The sequence below is a fragment of the Coregonus lavaretus genome, assembly GCF_964263955.1.
Source record: "Coregonus lavaretus genome assembly, chromosome: 1".
Taxonomy (NCBI): domain Eukaryota; kingdom Metazoa; phylum Chordata; class Actinopteri; order Salmoniformes; family Salmonidae; genus Coregonus; species Coregonus lavaretus.
Window position 1 is genome coordinate 95,045,641 of NC_139988.1, and position 16,754 is coordinate 95,062,394.

The window sequence follows — 16,754 nt, forward strand, 5'->3', positions numbered from 1 at the left end:
TTTGTTTTCTCATGATTTGGTTGGGTGTAATTGTGTTGCTGTCCTGGGGCTCTGTGGGGTCTGTTTGTGTTTGTGAACAGAGCCCCAGGACCAGCTTGCTTAGGGGACTCTTCTCCAAGTTCATCTCTCTGTATGTGATGGCTTTGTTATGGAAGGTTTGGGAATCGCTTCCTTTTAAGTGGTTATAGAATTTAACGGCTCTTTTCTGGATTTTGATAATTATCGGGTATCGGCCTAATTCTGCTCTGCATGCATTATTTGGTGTTTTACGTTGTACACGGAGGATGTTTTTGCAGAATTCTGAATGCAGAGTCTCAATTTGGTGTTTGTCCCATTTTGTGAATTCTTGGTTGGTGAGCGGACCCCAGACCTCACAACCGTAAAGGGCAATGGGTTCTATAATTGATTCTAGTATTTTTAGCCAGATCCTAATTGGTATGTCGAATGTGATGTTCCTTTTGGTGGCATAGAAGGCCCTTCTTGCCTTGTCTCTCAGATTGTTCACAGCTTTGTGGAAGTTACCTGTGGCGCTGATGTTTAGGCCGAGGTATGTGTAGTTTTTTGTGTGCTCTAGGGCAACTGTGTCTAGATGGAATTTGTATTTGTGGTCCTGGCAACTGGACCTTTTTTGGAACACCATTATTTTTGTCTTACTGAGATTTACTGTCAGGGCCCAGGTCTGACAGAATCTGTGTAGAAGATCTAGGTGCTGCTGTAGGCCCTCCTTGGTTGGGGACAGAAGCACCAGATCATCAGCAAACAGTAGACATTTGACTTCAGATTCTAGTAGGGTGAGGCCGGGTGCTGCAGACTGTTCTAGTGCCCTCGCCATTTCGTTGATATATATGTTGAAGAGGGTGGGGCTTAAACTGCATCCCTGTCTCACCCCACGGCCCTGTGGAAAGAAATGTTTGTGTTTTTTGCTAATTTTAACTGCACACTTGGTGTTTGTGTACATGGATTTTAAAATGTCATAAGTTTTTCCCATAAACCACTTTCCATCAATTTGTATAGCAGATCATGCCAAATTGAGTCAAAAGCTTTTTTGAAGTCAACAAAGCATGAGGAGACTTTGCCTTTGTTTTGTTTTGTTTGTTTGTCAATTAGGGTGTGCAGGGTGAATACGTGGTCTTTCAAATGTTATTTTGGTAAAAAGCCAATTTGACATTTGCTCAGTACAGTCGTGGTCAAACGTTTTGAGAATGACACATACACATTTTCACAAAGTCTGCTGCCTCAGTTTTGATGATGGCAAATTGCGTATACTCCATAATGTTATGAAGAGTGATCAGATGAATTGCAATTAACTGCAAAGTCCCTCTTTGCCATGAAAATGAACTCAATCCCAAAAAAACATTTACACTGCATTTCAGCCCTGCCACAAAAGGACCAGCTGCCATCATGTTAGTGATTCTCTCGTTAACACAGGTACGAGTGTTGACGAGGACAAGGCTGGAGATCACTCTGTCATGCTGATTGAGTTAGAATAACAGACTGGAAGCTTTAAAAGGAGGGTGGTGCTTGAATTCATTGTTCTTCCTCTGTTAACCATGGTTACCTGCAAGGAAACACGTGCCGTCATCGTTGCTTTGCACAAAAAGGGCTTCACAGGCAAGGATATTGCTGCTAGTAAGATTGAACCTAAATGAACCATTTATCGGATCTTCAAGAAGAGAAGTTCAATTGTTGTGAAGAAGGCATCAGGGCGCCCAAGAAAGTCCAGTAAATGTCAGGACTGTCTCCTAAAGTTGATTCAGCTGCGGGATCGGGGCACCACCAGTGCAGAGCTTGCTCAGGAATGCAGCAGGCAGGTGTGAGTGCATCTGCACGCACAGTGAGGCGAAGACTTTTGGAGGATGGCCTTGTGTCAAGAAGGGCAGCAAAGAAGTGGCGCAGCGGTCTAATGCACTGCATCGCAGTGCTAGCTGTGCCACTAGAGATCCTGGTTCGAGTCCAGGCTCTGTCGCATCCGGCCGCGACCGGGAGACCCATGGGCGGCGCACAATTGGTCCAGCGTCGTCCAAGGTAGGGGAGGGTTTGGCCGGCAGGGATGTGGGTTTGTTTCCCACGGGGGGCCAGTATGAAAAAAACAAAAAAACATGTATGCATTCACTAACAGTAAGTCGCTCTGGATAAGAGTGTCTGCTAAATGACTAAAATGTAAAATGTAAGCCACTTCTCTCCAGGAAAAACATCAGGGACAGACTGATATTCTGCAAAAGGTACAGGGATTGGACTGCTGAGGACTGGGGTAAAGTCATTTTCTCTGATGAATCCCCTTTCCGATTGTTTGGGGCATCCGGAAAAGACCTTGTCCGGAGAAGACAAGGTGAGCGCTACCATCAGTCCTGTGTCATGCCAACAGTAAAGCATCCTGAGACCATTCATGTGTGGGGTTGCTTCTCAGCCAAGGGAGTGGGCTCTCTCACAATTTTGCCTAAGAACACAGCCATGAATAAAGAATGGTACCAACACATCCTCCGAGAGCAACTTCTCGATCCTCAAGAGGCGGGTGGACAAACAAAACCCCACAAATTCTGACAAACTCCAAGCATTGATAATGCAAGAATGGGCTGCCATCAGTCAGGATGTGGCCCAGAAGTTAATTGACAGCATGCCAGGGCGGATTGCAGAGGTCTTGAAAAAGAAGGGTCAACACTGCAAATATTGACTCTTTGCATAAACTTAATGTAATTGTCAATAAAAGCCTTTGACACTTATGGAATGCTTGTAATTATACTTCAGTATACCATAGTAACATCTGACAAAAATATCTAAAAACACTGAAGCAGCAAACTTTGTGAAGACCAATTCTTGTATAATTCTCAAAACTTTTGACCACGTACATTGTTTTCACTGCTGTTAATGACAATGCAGAGGATTTGCCCAAGGTTGCTGTTGACGCATATCCCACGGTAGTTATTGGGGTCAGATTTGTCTCCACTTTTGTGGATTGGGGTGATCAGTCCTTGCTTCCAAATATTGGGGAAGATGCCAGAGCTAAGGATGATGTTAAAGAGTTTTAAGTATAGCCAATTGAAATTTGTGGTCTGTATATTTTATCATTTCATGTAGGGTACCATCAACACCACAGGCCTTTTTGGGTTGGAGGGATTGTATTTTGTCCTGTAGTTCATTCAATGTAATTGGAGAATCCAGTGGGTTCTGGTAGTCTTTAATAGCTGATTCTAAGATTTGTAATTGATCATGTATATGTTTTTGCTGTTTGTTCTCTGTTATAGGGCCAAAAAGATTGGAGAAGTGGTTTACCCATACATCTCCGTTTTGGATAGATAGCTCTTCGTGTTGTTGTTTGTTTAGTGTTTTCCAATTTTCCCAGAAGTGGTTAGAGTCTATGGATTCTTCAATTACATTGAGCTGATTTCTGACGTGCTGTTCCTTCTTTTTCCGTAGTGTATTTCTGTATTGTTTTAGTGATTCCCCATATTGAAGGCGTAGACTCAGGTTTTCTGGGTCTCTATGTTTTTGGTTGGATAGGTTTCTCAATTTCTTTCTTAGGTTTTTGCATTCTTCATCAAACCATTTGTCTTTGTTGTACATTTTCTTAGGTTGTCTGCTTGAAATTTGTAGATTTGATAGGGAAGCTGAGAGGTCAAATATACTGTTTAGGTTTTCTACTGCCAAGTTTACTCCTTCACTATTACAGTAAAATGTTTTGTCCAGGAAGTTGTCTAAAAGGGATTGAATTTATTGATGCTTAATTGTTTTTTGGTAGGTTTCTACTCTCTCTCTCTCTCTGCCCCTCTCTCCCTCTGCCCCTCTCTCCCTCTGCCCCTCTCTCTCTCTGCCCCTCTCTCCCTCTGCCCCTCTCTCTCTCTGCCCCTCTCTCCCTGCTCTCTCTCTCTCTGCCCCTCTCTCTCTCTGCCCCTCTCTCTCTCTGCCCCTCTCTCCCTGCTCTCTCTCTCTCTGCCCCCCCCTCTCTCTCTCTGCCCCCCCCCTCTCTCTGCCCCCCCTGCTCTCTCTCTGCCCCCCTGCTCTCTCTCTGCCCCTCTCCCTGCTCTCTCTCTGCCCTTCTCCCTGCTCTCTCTCTGCCCTTCTCTCTCCTCTCTCTCTGCCCTTCTCTCTCTGCCCCTCTCCCTGCTCTCTCTCTGCCCCTCTCCCTGCTCTCTCTCTGCCCTTCTCTCTCCTCTCTCTCTGCCCTTCTCTCTCTGCCCCTCTCCCTGCCCTTCTCTCTCTGCCCCTCTCCCTGCTCTCTCTCTGCCCCTATCCCTGCTCTCTCTCTGCCCCCCCCCCCCGCTCTCTCTCTGCCCCTCTCCCTGCTCTCTCTCTGCCCCCCCTCTCTCTGCCCCCCCCTGCTCTCTCTCTGCCCCCCCCTGCTCTTTCTCTGCCCCCCCCTCTCTCTCTCTGCCCCCCCCCTCTCTCTCTCTGCCCCCCCCTCTCTCTGCCCCCTCCTGCTCTCTCTCTGCCCCCCCTGCTCTCTCTCTGCCCCCCCTCCTGCTCTCTCTCTGCCCCCCCTCCTGCTCTCTCTCTGCCCCCCCTGCTCTCTCTCTGCCCCCCCCTCTCTCTGCCCCCCCCCGCTCTCTCTCTGCCCCCCCCTGCTCTCTCTCTGCCCCCCCTCCTGCTCTCTCTCTGCCCCCCCCGCTCTCTCTCTGCCCCCCCTGCTCTCTCTCTGCCCCCCCTCTCTCTGCCCCCCCTGCTCTCTCTCTGCCCCCCCTGCTCTTTCTCTGCCCCCCCTCTCTCTCTCTGCCCCCCCCCTCTCTCTCTCTGCCCCCCCCCTCTCTCTGCCCCCCCTGCTCTCTCTCTGCCCCCCTGCTCTCTCTCTGCCCCTCTCCCTGCTCTCTCTCTGCCCTTCTCCCTGCTCTCTCTCTGCCCTTCTCTCTCCTCTCTCTCTGCCCTTCTCTCTCTGCCCCTCTCCCTGCTCTCTCTCTGCCCCTCTCCCTGCTCTCTCTCTGCCCTTCTCTCTCCTCTCTCTCTGCCCTTCTCTCTCTGCCCCTCTCCCTGCCCTTCTCTCTCTGCCCCTCTCCCTGCTCTCTCTCTGCCCCTATCCCTGCTCTCTCTCTGCCCCCCCCCGCTCTCTCTCTGCCCCTCTCCCTGCTCTCTCTCTGCCCCTCTCCCTGCTCTCTCTCTGCCCTTCTCTCTCTGCCCCTCTCTCTGCCCTTCTCTCTCTGCCCTTCTCTCTGCCCTTCTCTCTGCCCTTCTCTCTCTGCCCCTCTCTCTGCCCTCTCTCTCTGCCCTTCTCTCTGCCCCTCTCTCTGCCCTTCTCTCTGCCCCTCTCTCTGCCCCTATCCCTGCTCTCTCTCTGCCCTTCTCTCTCTGCCCCTCTCTCTGCCCCTATCCCTGCTCTCTCTCGCTCTCTGCCCCTCTTTCTGCTCTTGCTCTCTGCCCGCTCTCCCTGCTCTCTCCGCCTAACAGTTTATTCCTGCTTTCAGTAGCCTCTACCTATTAAGCCAGTGTTATCTGTAGTTTTAAGTGCATCTCACAGACGCCACAGACAGACGGCAGGTCAGAGCGGAGGGGACGGCAGAGACACGCTCTCCCGCCTCTCCCCCTACTCTGGGCCTGCCTTTGGCAACGCTGCACACAGGAAGTGGGTCCCTAGTAGATCCAGAGCCACCCAGACCCCTGTCTGGCCTCAGCCTAGACCCCTAGACGGAGACCTCCTGGGGCCTCCAGTCCAGACCCCTAGACGGAGACCTCCTGGGGCCTCCAGTCCAGACCCCTAGACCGAGACCTCCTGGGGCCTCCAGTCCAGACCCCTAGACCGAGACCTCCTGGGGCCTCCAGTCCAGACCCCTAGACCGAGACCTCCTGGGGCCTCCAGTCCAGACCCCTAGACGGAGACCTCCTGGGGCCTCCAGTCCAGACCCCTAGACCGAGACCTCCTGGGGCCTCCAGTCCAGACCCCTAGACGGAGACCTCCTGGGGCCTCCAGTCCAGACCCCTAGACGGAGACCTCCTGGGGCCTCCAGTCCAGACCCCTAGACGGAGACCTCCTGGGGCCTCCAGTCCAGACCCTAGACCCAGCCCTCCAGGGGCCTCCAGTCCAGACCCTAGACCCAGCCCTCCAGGGGCCTCCAGACCCCTAGACCCAGTCCTCCGGGGGCCTCCAGTCCCCTAGACCCAGCCCTCCAGGGGCCTCCAGTCCAGACCCCTAGACCCAGCCCTCCAGGGGCCTCCAGTCCCCTAGACCCAGACCCCCAGGGGCCTCCAGTACAGACCCTAGACCCAGCCCTCCAGGGGCCTCCAGTCCAGACCCCTAGACCCAGCCCTCCAGGGGCCTCCAGTCCCCTAGACCCAGACCCCCAGGGGCCTCCAGTACAGACCCTAGACCCAGCCCTCCAGGGGCCTCCAGTACAGACCCTAGACCCAGCCCTCCAGGGGCCTCCAGTACAGACCCTAGACCCAGCCCTCCAGGGGCCTCCAGTACAGACCCTAGACCCAGACCTCCAGGGGCCTCCAGTACAGATCCCTGGACCCAGCCCTCCAGGGGCCTCCAGTCCAGACCCAGAGTCCCAGCCCTCCAGGGGCCTCCAGTCCAGACCCTAGACCCAGCCCTCCAGGGGCCTCCAGTACAGATCCCTGGACCCAGACCCCCAGGGGCCTCCAGTACAGATCCCTGGACCCAGCCCTCCAGGGGCCTCCAGTACAGATCCCTGGACCCAGCCCTCCAGGGGCCTCCAGTACAGATCCCTGGACCCAGACCCCCAGGGGCCTCCAGTACAGACGTTAATGCAGGGAGACACTCAGCATATTAACTCTAAGTGGCCTTGAGAATCAGACTGACCTGATCTCTCGTTTAAATGTTCTAGTTTCTCTCTTTCTTCTCCCCTTGATAAAAGAGGTAACCTGTTGTAACTGGTTAATAACCTGTTCTATCTACTAAAGAAGAACATCAAGTCATTCAAACCAACCAACTTTATAGCTACATCTTGTTTCTCTCAATGAAATGTTCAGGTAGCAATTTGTCTTGCTTATGTTGTCCACCCGTCTTCAGACAGTCAGTTAGTGGTGAAGCCAGTCTGAGACATTAGTTAGTGGTGAAGCCAGTCTGAGACATTAGTTAGTGGTGAAGCCAGTCTGAGACATTAGTTAGTGGTGAAGCCAGTCTGAGACATTAGTTAGTGGTGAAGCCAGTCTGAGACATTAGTTAGTGGTGAAGCCAGTCTGAGACATTAGTTAGTGGTGAAGCCAGTCTGAGACATTAGTTAGGGGTGAAGCCAGTCTGAGACATTAGTTAGTGGTGAAGCCAGTCTGAGACATTAGTTAGGGGTGAAGCAGGTCTGAGACATTAGTTAGTGGTGAAGCCAGTCTGAGTCCAGAGCTCCTCTCTTCCTCCCCCCCTTCTCAGACACATCCTCTCCCCCTAACACTATGCAGACCACTGGTAGCAAAACCCTAACTTCAGACCACTGGGTTATGGCAGTTCCTACAGACAAACTAAAGAGGACTTTACTGGGTTATGGCAGTTCCTACAGACAAACTAAAGAGGACTTTACTGGGTTATGGCAGTTCCTACAGACAAACTAAAGAGGACTTTACTGGGTTATGGCAGTTCCTACAGACAAACTAAAGAGGACTTTACTGGGTTATGGCAGTTCCTACAGACAAACTAAAGAGGACTTTACTGGGTTATGGCAGTTCCTACAGACAAACTAAAGAGGACTTTACTGGGATATGGCAGTTCCTACAGACATACTAAAGAGGACTTTACTGGGATACGGCAGTTCCTACAGACATACTAAAGAGGACTATACTGGGATACGGCAGTTCCTACAGAGAGCCTAAAGAGGACTTTACTGGGTTATGGCAGTTCCTACAGACAGCCTAAAGAGGACTTTACTGGGTTATGGCAGTTCCTACAGACAACCTAAAGAGGACTTTACTGGGTTATGGCAGTTCCTACAGACAACCTAAAGAGGACTTTACTGGGTTATGGCAGTTCCTACAGACAAACTAAAGAGGACTTTACTGGGTTATGGCAGTTCCTACATACAACCTAAAGAGGACTTTGCTGGGTTATGGCAGTTCCTACAGACAACCTAAAGAGGACTTTACTGGGTTATGGCAGTTCCTACAGACAAACTAAAGGGGACTTTACTGGGTTATGGCAGTTCCTACAGACAAACTAAAGAGGACTTTACTGGGTTATGGCAGTTCCTACAGACAAACTAAAGGGGACTTTACTGGGTTATGGCAGTTCCTACAGACAAACTAAAGAGGACTTTACTGGGTTATGGCAGTTCCTACAGACAAACTAAAGAGGACTTTACTGGGATATGGCAGTTCCTACAGACAACCTAAAGAGGACTTTACTGGGTTATAGCAGTTCCTACAGACAAACTAAAGAGGACTTTACTGGGATATGGCAGTTCCTACAGACATACTAAAGAGGACTATACTGGGATACGGCAGTTCCTACAGAGAGCCTAAAGAGGACTTTACTGGGTTATGGCAGTTCCTACAGACAGCCTAAAGAGGACTTTACTGGGTTATGGCAGTTCCTACAGACAACCTAAAGAGGACTTTACTGGGTTATGGCAGTTCCTACAGACAACCTAAAGAGGACTTTACTGGGTTATGGCAGTTCCTACAGACAAACTAAAGAGGACTTTACTGGGTTATGGCAGTTCCTACATACAACCTAAAGAGGACTTTGCTGGGTTATGGCAGTTCCTACAGACAACCTAAAGAGGACTTTACTGGGTTATGGCAGTTCCTACAGACAAACTAAAGGGGACTTTACTGGGTTATGGCAGTTCCTACAGACAAACTAAAGAGGACTTTACTGGGTTATGGCAGTTCCTACAGACAAACTAAAGGGGACTTTACTGGGTTATGGCAGTTCCTACAGACAAACTAAAGAGGACTTTACTGGGTTATGGCAGTTCCTACAGACAAACTAAAGAGGACTTTACTGGGATATGGCAGTTCCTACAGACAACCTAAAGAGGACTTTACTGGGTTATGGCAGTTCCTACAGACAAACTAAAGACGACTTTACTGGGATATGGCAGTTCCTACAGACATACTAAAGAGGACTATACTGGGATACGGCAGTTCCTACAGACAAACTAAAGAGGACTTTACTGGGTTATGGCAGTTCCTACAGACAAACTAAAGAGGCCTTTACTGGGATATGGCAGTTCCTACAGACAAACTAAAGAGGACTTTACTGGGTTATGGCAGTTCCTACAGACAAACTAAAGAGGACTTTACTGGGTTATGGCAGTTCCTACAGACAACCTAAAGAGGACTTTACTGGGTTATGGCAGTTCCTACAGACAAACTAAAGAGGACTTTACTGGGATATGGCAGTTCCTACAGACAACCTAAAGAGGACTTTACTGGGTTATGGCAGTTCCTACAGACAAACTAAAGAGGACTTTACTGGGTTATGGCAGTTCCTACAGACAAACTAAAGAGGACTTTACTGGGATATAGCAGTTCCTACAGACAAACTAAAGAGGACTTTACTGGGATATGGCAGTTCCTACAGACAAACTAAAGAGGACTTTACTGGGATATGGCAGTTCCTACAGACAACCTAAAGAGGACTTTACTGGGTTATGGCAGTTCCTACAGACAACCTAAAGAGGACTTTACTGGGTTATGACAGTTCCTACAGACAAACTAAAGAGGACTTTACTGGGTTATGGCAGTTCCTACAGACAAACTAAAGAGGACTTTACTGGGTTATGGCAGTTCCTACAGATAACCTAAAGAGGACTTTACTGGGTTATGGCAGTTCCTACAGACAACCTAAAGAGGACTTTACTGGGTTATGGCAGTTCCTACAGACAACCTAAAGAGGACTTTACTGGGATAAAGCAGTTCCTACAGACAACCTAAAGAGGACTTTACTGGGTTATGGCAGTTCCTACAGACAAACTAAAGAGGACTTTACTGGGTTATGGCAGTTCCTACAGACAACCTAAAGAGGACTTTACTGGGTTATGGCAGTTCCTACAGACAAACTAAAGAGGACTTTACTGGGATGTAGCAGTTCCTACAGACAAACTAAAGAGGACTTTACTGGGATATGGCAGTTCCTACAGACAAACTAAAGAGGACTTTACTGGGATATGGCAGTTCCTACAGACAACCTAAAGAGGACTTTACTGGGTTATTGCAGTTCCTACAGACAAACTAAAGAGGACTTTACTGGGTTATGGCAGTTCCTACAGACAACCTAAAGAAGTCTTTACTGGGTTATGGCAGTTCCTACAGACAAACTAAAGAGGACTTTACTGGGTTATGGCAGTTCCTACAGACAAACTAAAGAGGACTTTACTGGGTTATGGCAGTTCCTACAGGCAAACTAAAGAGGACTTTACTGGGTTATGGCAGTTCCTACAGACAAACTAAAGAGAACTTTACTGGGTTATGGCAGTTCCTACAGACAAACTAAAGAGGACTTTACTGGGTTATGGCAGTTCCTACAGACAACCTAAAGAGGACTTTACTGGGATATGGCAGTTCCTACTCTCTCACTCCCTCTCACCTTCTCTCTCACTCCCTCTCACCCTGTCTCTCACTCTCCCTCCTCACCCTGTCTCTCACTCTCTCACAACCTCTCACCCTGTCTCTCACTCTATCACTTCCTCCTCACCCAGTCCCTTAGTGCTCACGCAAGGCTTAATTCTGAGTTTGGGCACATAGGCAGACCTGGCTCTCGAGAGATTACTGGCTATGGCGGCCTCCCTCAATAGCAAGGCTATACTCACTGAGTCTGTACAATATACATTGTAATAAAATAATAAATAATAACAAATAATAATAAAAAATGGTAGTAAATAATAATAATAATAACACCACATCATCAATAACATCATCATTACTACAACTAATACCACCACCATCATTAAACTGCTATCAATACCATCACCCCTACTACCATCATCATTACTACTACTACTACCACCACCATCATTAAACTGCTATCAATACCATCACCCCTACTACCATCATCATTACTACTAATACCACCACCATCATTAAACTGCTATCATTACCATCACCCCTACTACCATCATCATTACTACTACCACCATCATTAAACTGCTATCATTACCATCACCCCTACTACCATCATCATTACTACTACTACTACCACCATCATTAAACTGATATCATTACCATCACCCCTACTACCATCATCATTACTACTACTACCACCACCACCATCATTAAACTGCTATCATTACCATCACCCCTACTACCATCATCATTACTACTACTACCACCACCATCATTAAACTGCTATCATTACCATCACCCCTACTACCATCATCATTACTACTACTACCACCACCATCATTAAACTGATATCATTACCATCACCCCTACTACCATCATCATTACTACAACTACTACCACCTCCATCATTAAACTGCTATCAGTACCATCACCCCTACTACCATCATCATTACTACAACTACTACCACCACCATCATTAAACTGCTATCAATACCATCACCCCTACTACCACCATCATCATTACTACTAATACCACCACCATCATTAAACTGCTATCATTACCATCACCCCTACTACCATCATCATTACTACTACTACTACCACCATCATTAAACTGCTATCATTACCATCACCCCTACTACCATCATCATTACTACTACTACCACCACCACCATCATTAAACTGCTATCATTACCATCACCCCTACTACCATCATCATTACTACTACTACTACCACCACCATCATTAAACTGCTATCATTACCATCACCCCTACTACCATCATCATTACTACCACTACTACCACCCCCATCATTAAACTGCTATCATTACCATCACCCCTACTACCATCATCATTACTACTACTACTACTACCACCACCATCATTAAACTGATATCATTACCATCACCCCTACTACCATCATCATTACTACTACTACTACCACCACCATCATTAAACTGCTATCATTACCATCACCCCTACTACCATCATCATTACTACCACTACTACCACCACCATCATTAAACTGCTATCATTACCATCACCCCTACTACCATCATCATTACTACCACTACTACCACCACCATCATTAAACTGCTATCATTACCATCACCCCTACTACCATCATCATTACTACTACTACCACCACCATCATTAAACTGATATCAGTACCATCACCCCTACTACCGTCATCATTACTACCACTACTACCACCACCATCATTAAACTGCTATCATTACCATCACCCCTACTGCCATCATCATTACTACTACTACTACCACCACCATCATTAAACTGCTATCATCATTACTACTACTACTACCACCATCATTAAACTGCTATCATTACCATCACCCCTACTACCATCATCATTACTACTACTACCACCACCATCATCATTATTAAACTGCTATCATTACCATCACCCCTACTACCATCATCATTACTACTACTACTACTACCACCATCATTAAACTGCTATCATTACCATCACCCCTACCACCATCATTAAACTGATATCATTACCATCACCCCTACTACCATCATCATTACTACTACTACTACCACCATCATTAAACTGATATCATTACCATCACCCCTACTACCATCATCATTACTACTACTACTACTACCACCATCATTAAACTGCTATCAATACCATCACCCCTACTACCATCATCATTACTACAACTACTACCACCTCAATCATTAAACTGCTATCATTACCATCACCCCTACTACCATCATCATTACTACTACTACCACCATCATTAAACTGATATCATTACCATCACCCCTACTACCATCATCATTACTACTACCACCACCATCATTAAACTGCTATCATTACCATCACCCCTACTACCATCATCATTACTACAACTACTACCACCACCATCATTAAACGGCTATCAATACCATCACCCCTACTACCATCATCATTACTACTACTACTACCACCACCATCATTAAACTGCTATCATTACCATCACCCCTACTACCATCATCATTACTACTACTACTACCACCATCATTAAACTGATATCATTACCATCACCCCTACTACCATCATCATTACTACTACTACCACCACCACCATCATTAAACTGATATCATTACCATCACCCCTACTACCATCATCATTACTACTACTACCACCACCATCATCATTAAACTGCTATCATTACCATCACCCCTACTACCATCATCATTACTACTACTACTACTACCACCATCATTAAACTGCTATCATTACCATCACCCCTACTACCATCATCATTACTACTACCACCATCATTAAACTGATATCATTACCATCACCCCTACTACCATCATCATTACTACTACTACTACTACCACCATCATTAAACTGATATCATTACCATCACCCCTACTACCATCATCATTACTACTACCACCACCATCACTAAACTGATATCATTAGCATCACCCCTACTACCATCATCATTACTACAACTACTACCACCTCCATCATTAAACTGCTATCATTACAATCACCTCTACTACCATCATCATTACTACTACTACCACCACCATCACTAAACTGATATCAGTACCATCACCCCTACTACCATCATCATTACTACCACTACAACCACCACCATCATTAAACTGATATCATTACCATCACCCCTACTGCCATCATCATTACTACTACTACTACCACCACCATCATTAAACTGCTATCATCATTACTACCACCACCACCACCATCATTAAACTGCTATCATTACCATCACCCCTACTACCATCATCATTACTACTACTACCACCACCATCACTAAACTGATATCAGTACCATCACCCCTACTACCATCATCATTACTACTACTACCACCATCATCATTAAACTGATATCATTACCATCACCCCTACTACCATCATCATTACTACTACTACTACCACCACCATCATTAAACTGCTATCATTACCATCACCCCTACTACCATCATCATTACTACAACTACTACCACCACCATCATTAAACTGCTATCAATACCATCACCCCTACTACCATCATCATTACTACTACTACTACCACCACCATCATTAAACTGCTATCATTACCATCACCCCTACTACCATCATCATTACTACTACTACCACCACCACCATCATCATTAAACTGCTATCATTACCATCACCCCTACTACCATCATCATTACTACTACTACTACTACCACCATCATTAAACTGCTATCATTACCATCACCCCTACTACCATCATCATTACTACTACTACTACCACCATCATTAAACTGATATCATTACCATCACCCCTACTACCATCATCATTACTACTACTACCACCACCACCATCATTAAACTGATATCATTACCATCACCCCTACTACCATCATCATTACTACTACTACCACCACCACCATCATCATTAAACTGCTATCATTACCATCACCCCTACTACCATCATCATTACTACTACTACTACTACCACCATCATTAAACTGCTATCATTACCATCACCCCTACTACCATCATCATTACTACTACTACTACTACCACCATCATTAAACTGCTATCATTACCATCACCCCTACTACCATCATAATTACTACTACCACCATCATTAAACTGATATCATTACCATCACCCTACTACCATCATCATTACTACTACTACTACTACCACCATCATTAAACTGATATCATTACCATCACCCCTACTACCATCATCACTACTACTACCACCACCATCATTAAACTGGTATCATTACCATCACCCCTACTACCATCATCATTACTACTACTACTACTACCACCATCATTAAACTGATATCATTACCATCACCCCTACTACCATCATCATTACTACTACTACTACTACCACCATCATTAAACTGCTATCATTACCATCACCCCTACTACCATCATCATTACTACTACTACTACCACCACCATCATTAAACTGATATCATTACCATCACCCCTACTACCATCATCATTACTACTACTACTACCACCACCATCATTAAACTGATATCATTACCATCACCCCTACTACCATCATCATTACTACTACTACTACTACTACCACCATCATTAAACTGCTATCATTACCATCACCCCTACTACCATCATCATTACTACTACCACCATCATTAAACTGATATCATTACCATCACCCCTACTACCATCATCATTACTACTACTACTACTACCACCATCATTAAACTGATATCATTACCATCACCCTACTACCATCATCATTACTACTACTACTACTACCACCATCATTAAACTGATATCATTACCATCACCCCTACTACCATCATCACTACTACTACCACCACCATCATTAAACTGGTATCATTACCATCACCCCTACTACCATCATCATTACTACTACTACCACCATCATTAAACTGATATCATTACCATCACCCCTACTACCATCATTACTACTACTACTACTACCACCATCATCATTAAACTGCTATCATTACCATCACCCCTACTACCATCATCATTACTACTACTACTACTACCACCATCATTAAACTGCTATCATTACCATCACCCCTACTACCATCATCATTACTACTACTACTACCACCACCATCATTAAACTGGTATCATTACCATCACCCCTACTACCATCATCATTACTACTACTACTACTACCACCATCATTAAACTGATATCATTACCATCACCCCTACTACCATCATCATTACTACTACTACTACTACCACCATCATTAAACTGCTATCATTACCATCACCCCTACTACCATCATCATTACTACTACTACTACTACTACCACCATCATTAAACTGCTATCATTACCATCACCCCTACTACCATCATCATTACTACTACTACCACCATCATTACTACTACTACTACCACCATCATTAAACTGATATCATTTCCATTACATTTTACATTACATTTTAGTCATTTAGCAGACGCTCTTATCCAGAGCGACTTACAGTTAGTGATTACATATTATTATTTTTTTATACTGGCCCCCCGTGGGAATCGAACCCACAACCCTGGCGTTGCAAACGCCATGCTCTACCAACTGAGCTACATCCCTGCCGGCCATTCCCTCCCCTACCCTGGACCAATTGTGCGCCGCCCATGAGTCTCCCGGTCGCGGCCGGCTGCAACAGAGCCTGGATTCGAACCAGGATCTCTAGTGGCACAGTTAGCACTGTGATGCAGTGCCTTAGACCACTGCGCCACTCAGGAGTACCACTCAGGATTACCATCACCCCTACTACCATCATCTCTATTTGGAATATAAATATGTATTTGCCTGCCATAGCCTGAGGAACAGTAATTTACTTAATAATAATAATAATAATAATAATAATAATAATAATCACAATAATAAGAAAATAATAATAGGAATAACAATAATCATCATCATATTATTATTATTATTATTATTATTATTATTAAGTAAATTACTGTTTACTATGCTGATGTTATTATTCAGTGTCCCTCAGGCTATGGCAGACAAATACATATTTGGCAGCAAGAGGAGCCGTTGCTCCTTCGCCTAATGAGTATTTTTTGTTTCTCCTCTGGGTTTAATATGTAAAAAATTTGAATAAATGTAGTAATTTCTGTGAATAATGAATATCTTGGTGAGGAATATTTATCACAGTAAAGGAGAAAGTGCATCTCTGTTTCTACCTCCCCTGTCCTGCAGTGACCACATATACGCTCCTCTTTGGGTAGCCATGTTTTTTTATTTGGTCACTCAGCCTGTACTTGGTAAGGATCTGTCTCTGCTTCGTGTCTCTGACAGAGTAGAGATAATCAGCC

General features: G+C 45.6%; 1 protein-coding gene across 1 annotated transcript in view; it reads left to right on the forward strand.

Moving 5' to 3' along the window:
- LOC311134514 (uncharacterized protein) overlaps positions 1-16,754 on the forward strand; it is a gene marked incomplete at its 5' end in the record, with an annotated part of 70,239 nt that overhangs the window by 7,988 nt on the left and 45,497 nt on the right. The window contains 2 exons of the mRNA XM_084168212.1: positions 6,072-6,420; positions 6,532-6,678. Coding sequence (XP_084024338.1) covers positions 6,072-6,420; positions 6,532-6,678 — 496 coding nt within the window. The remainder of the gene's footprint in view (positions 1-6,071; positions 6,421-6,531; positions 6,679-16,754) is intronic.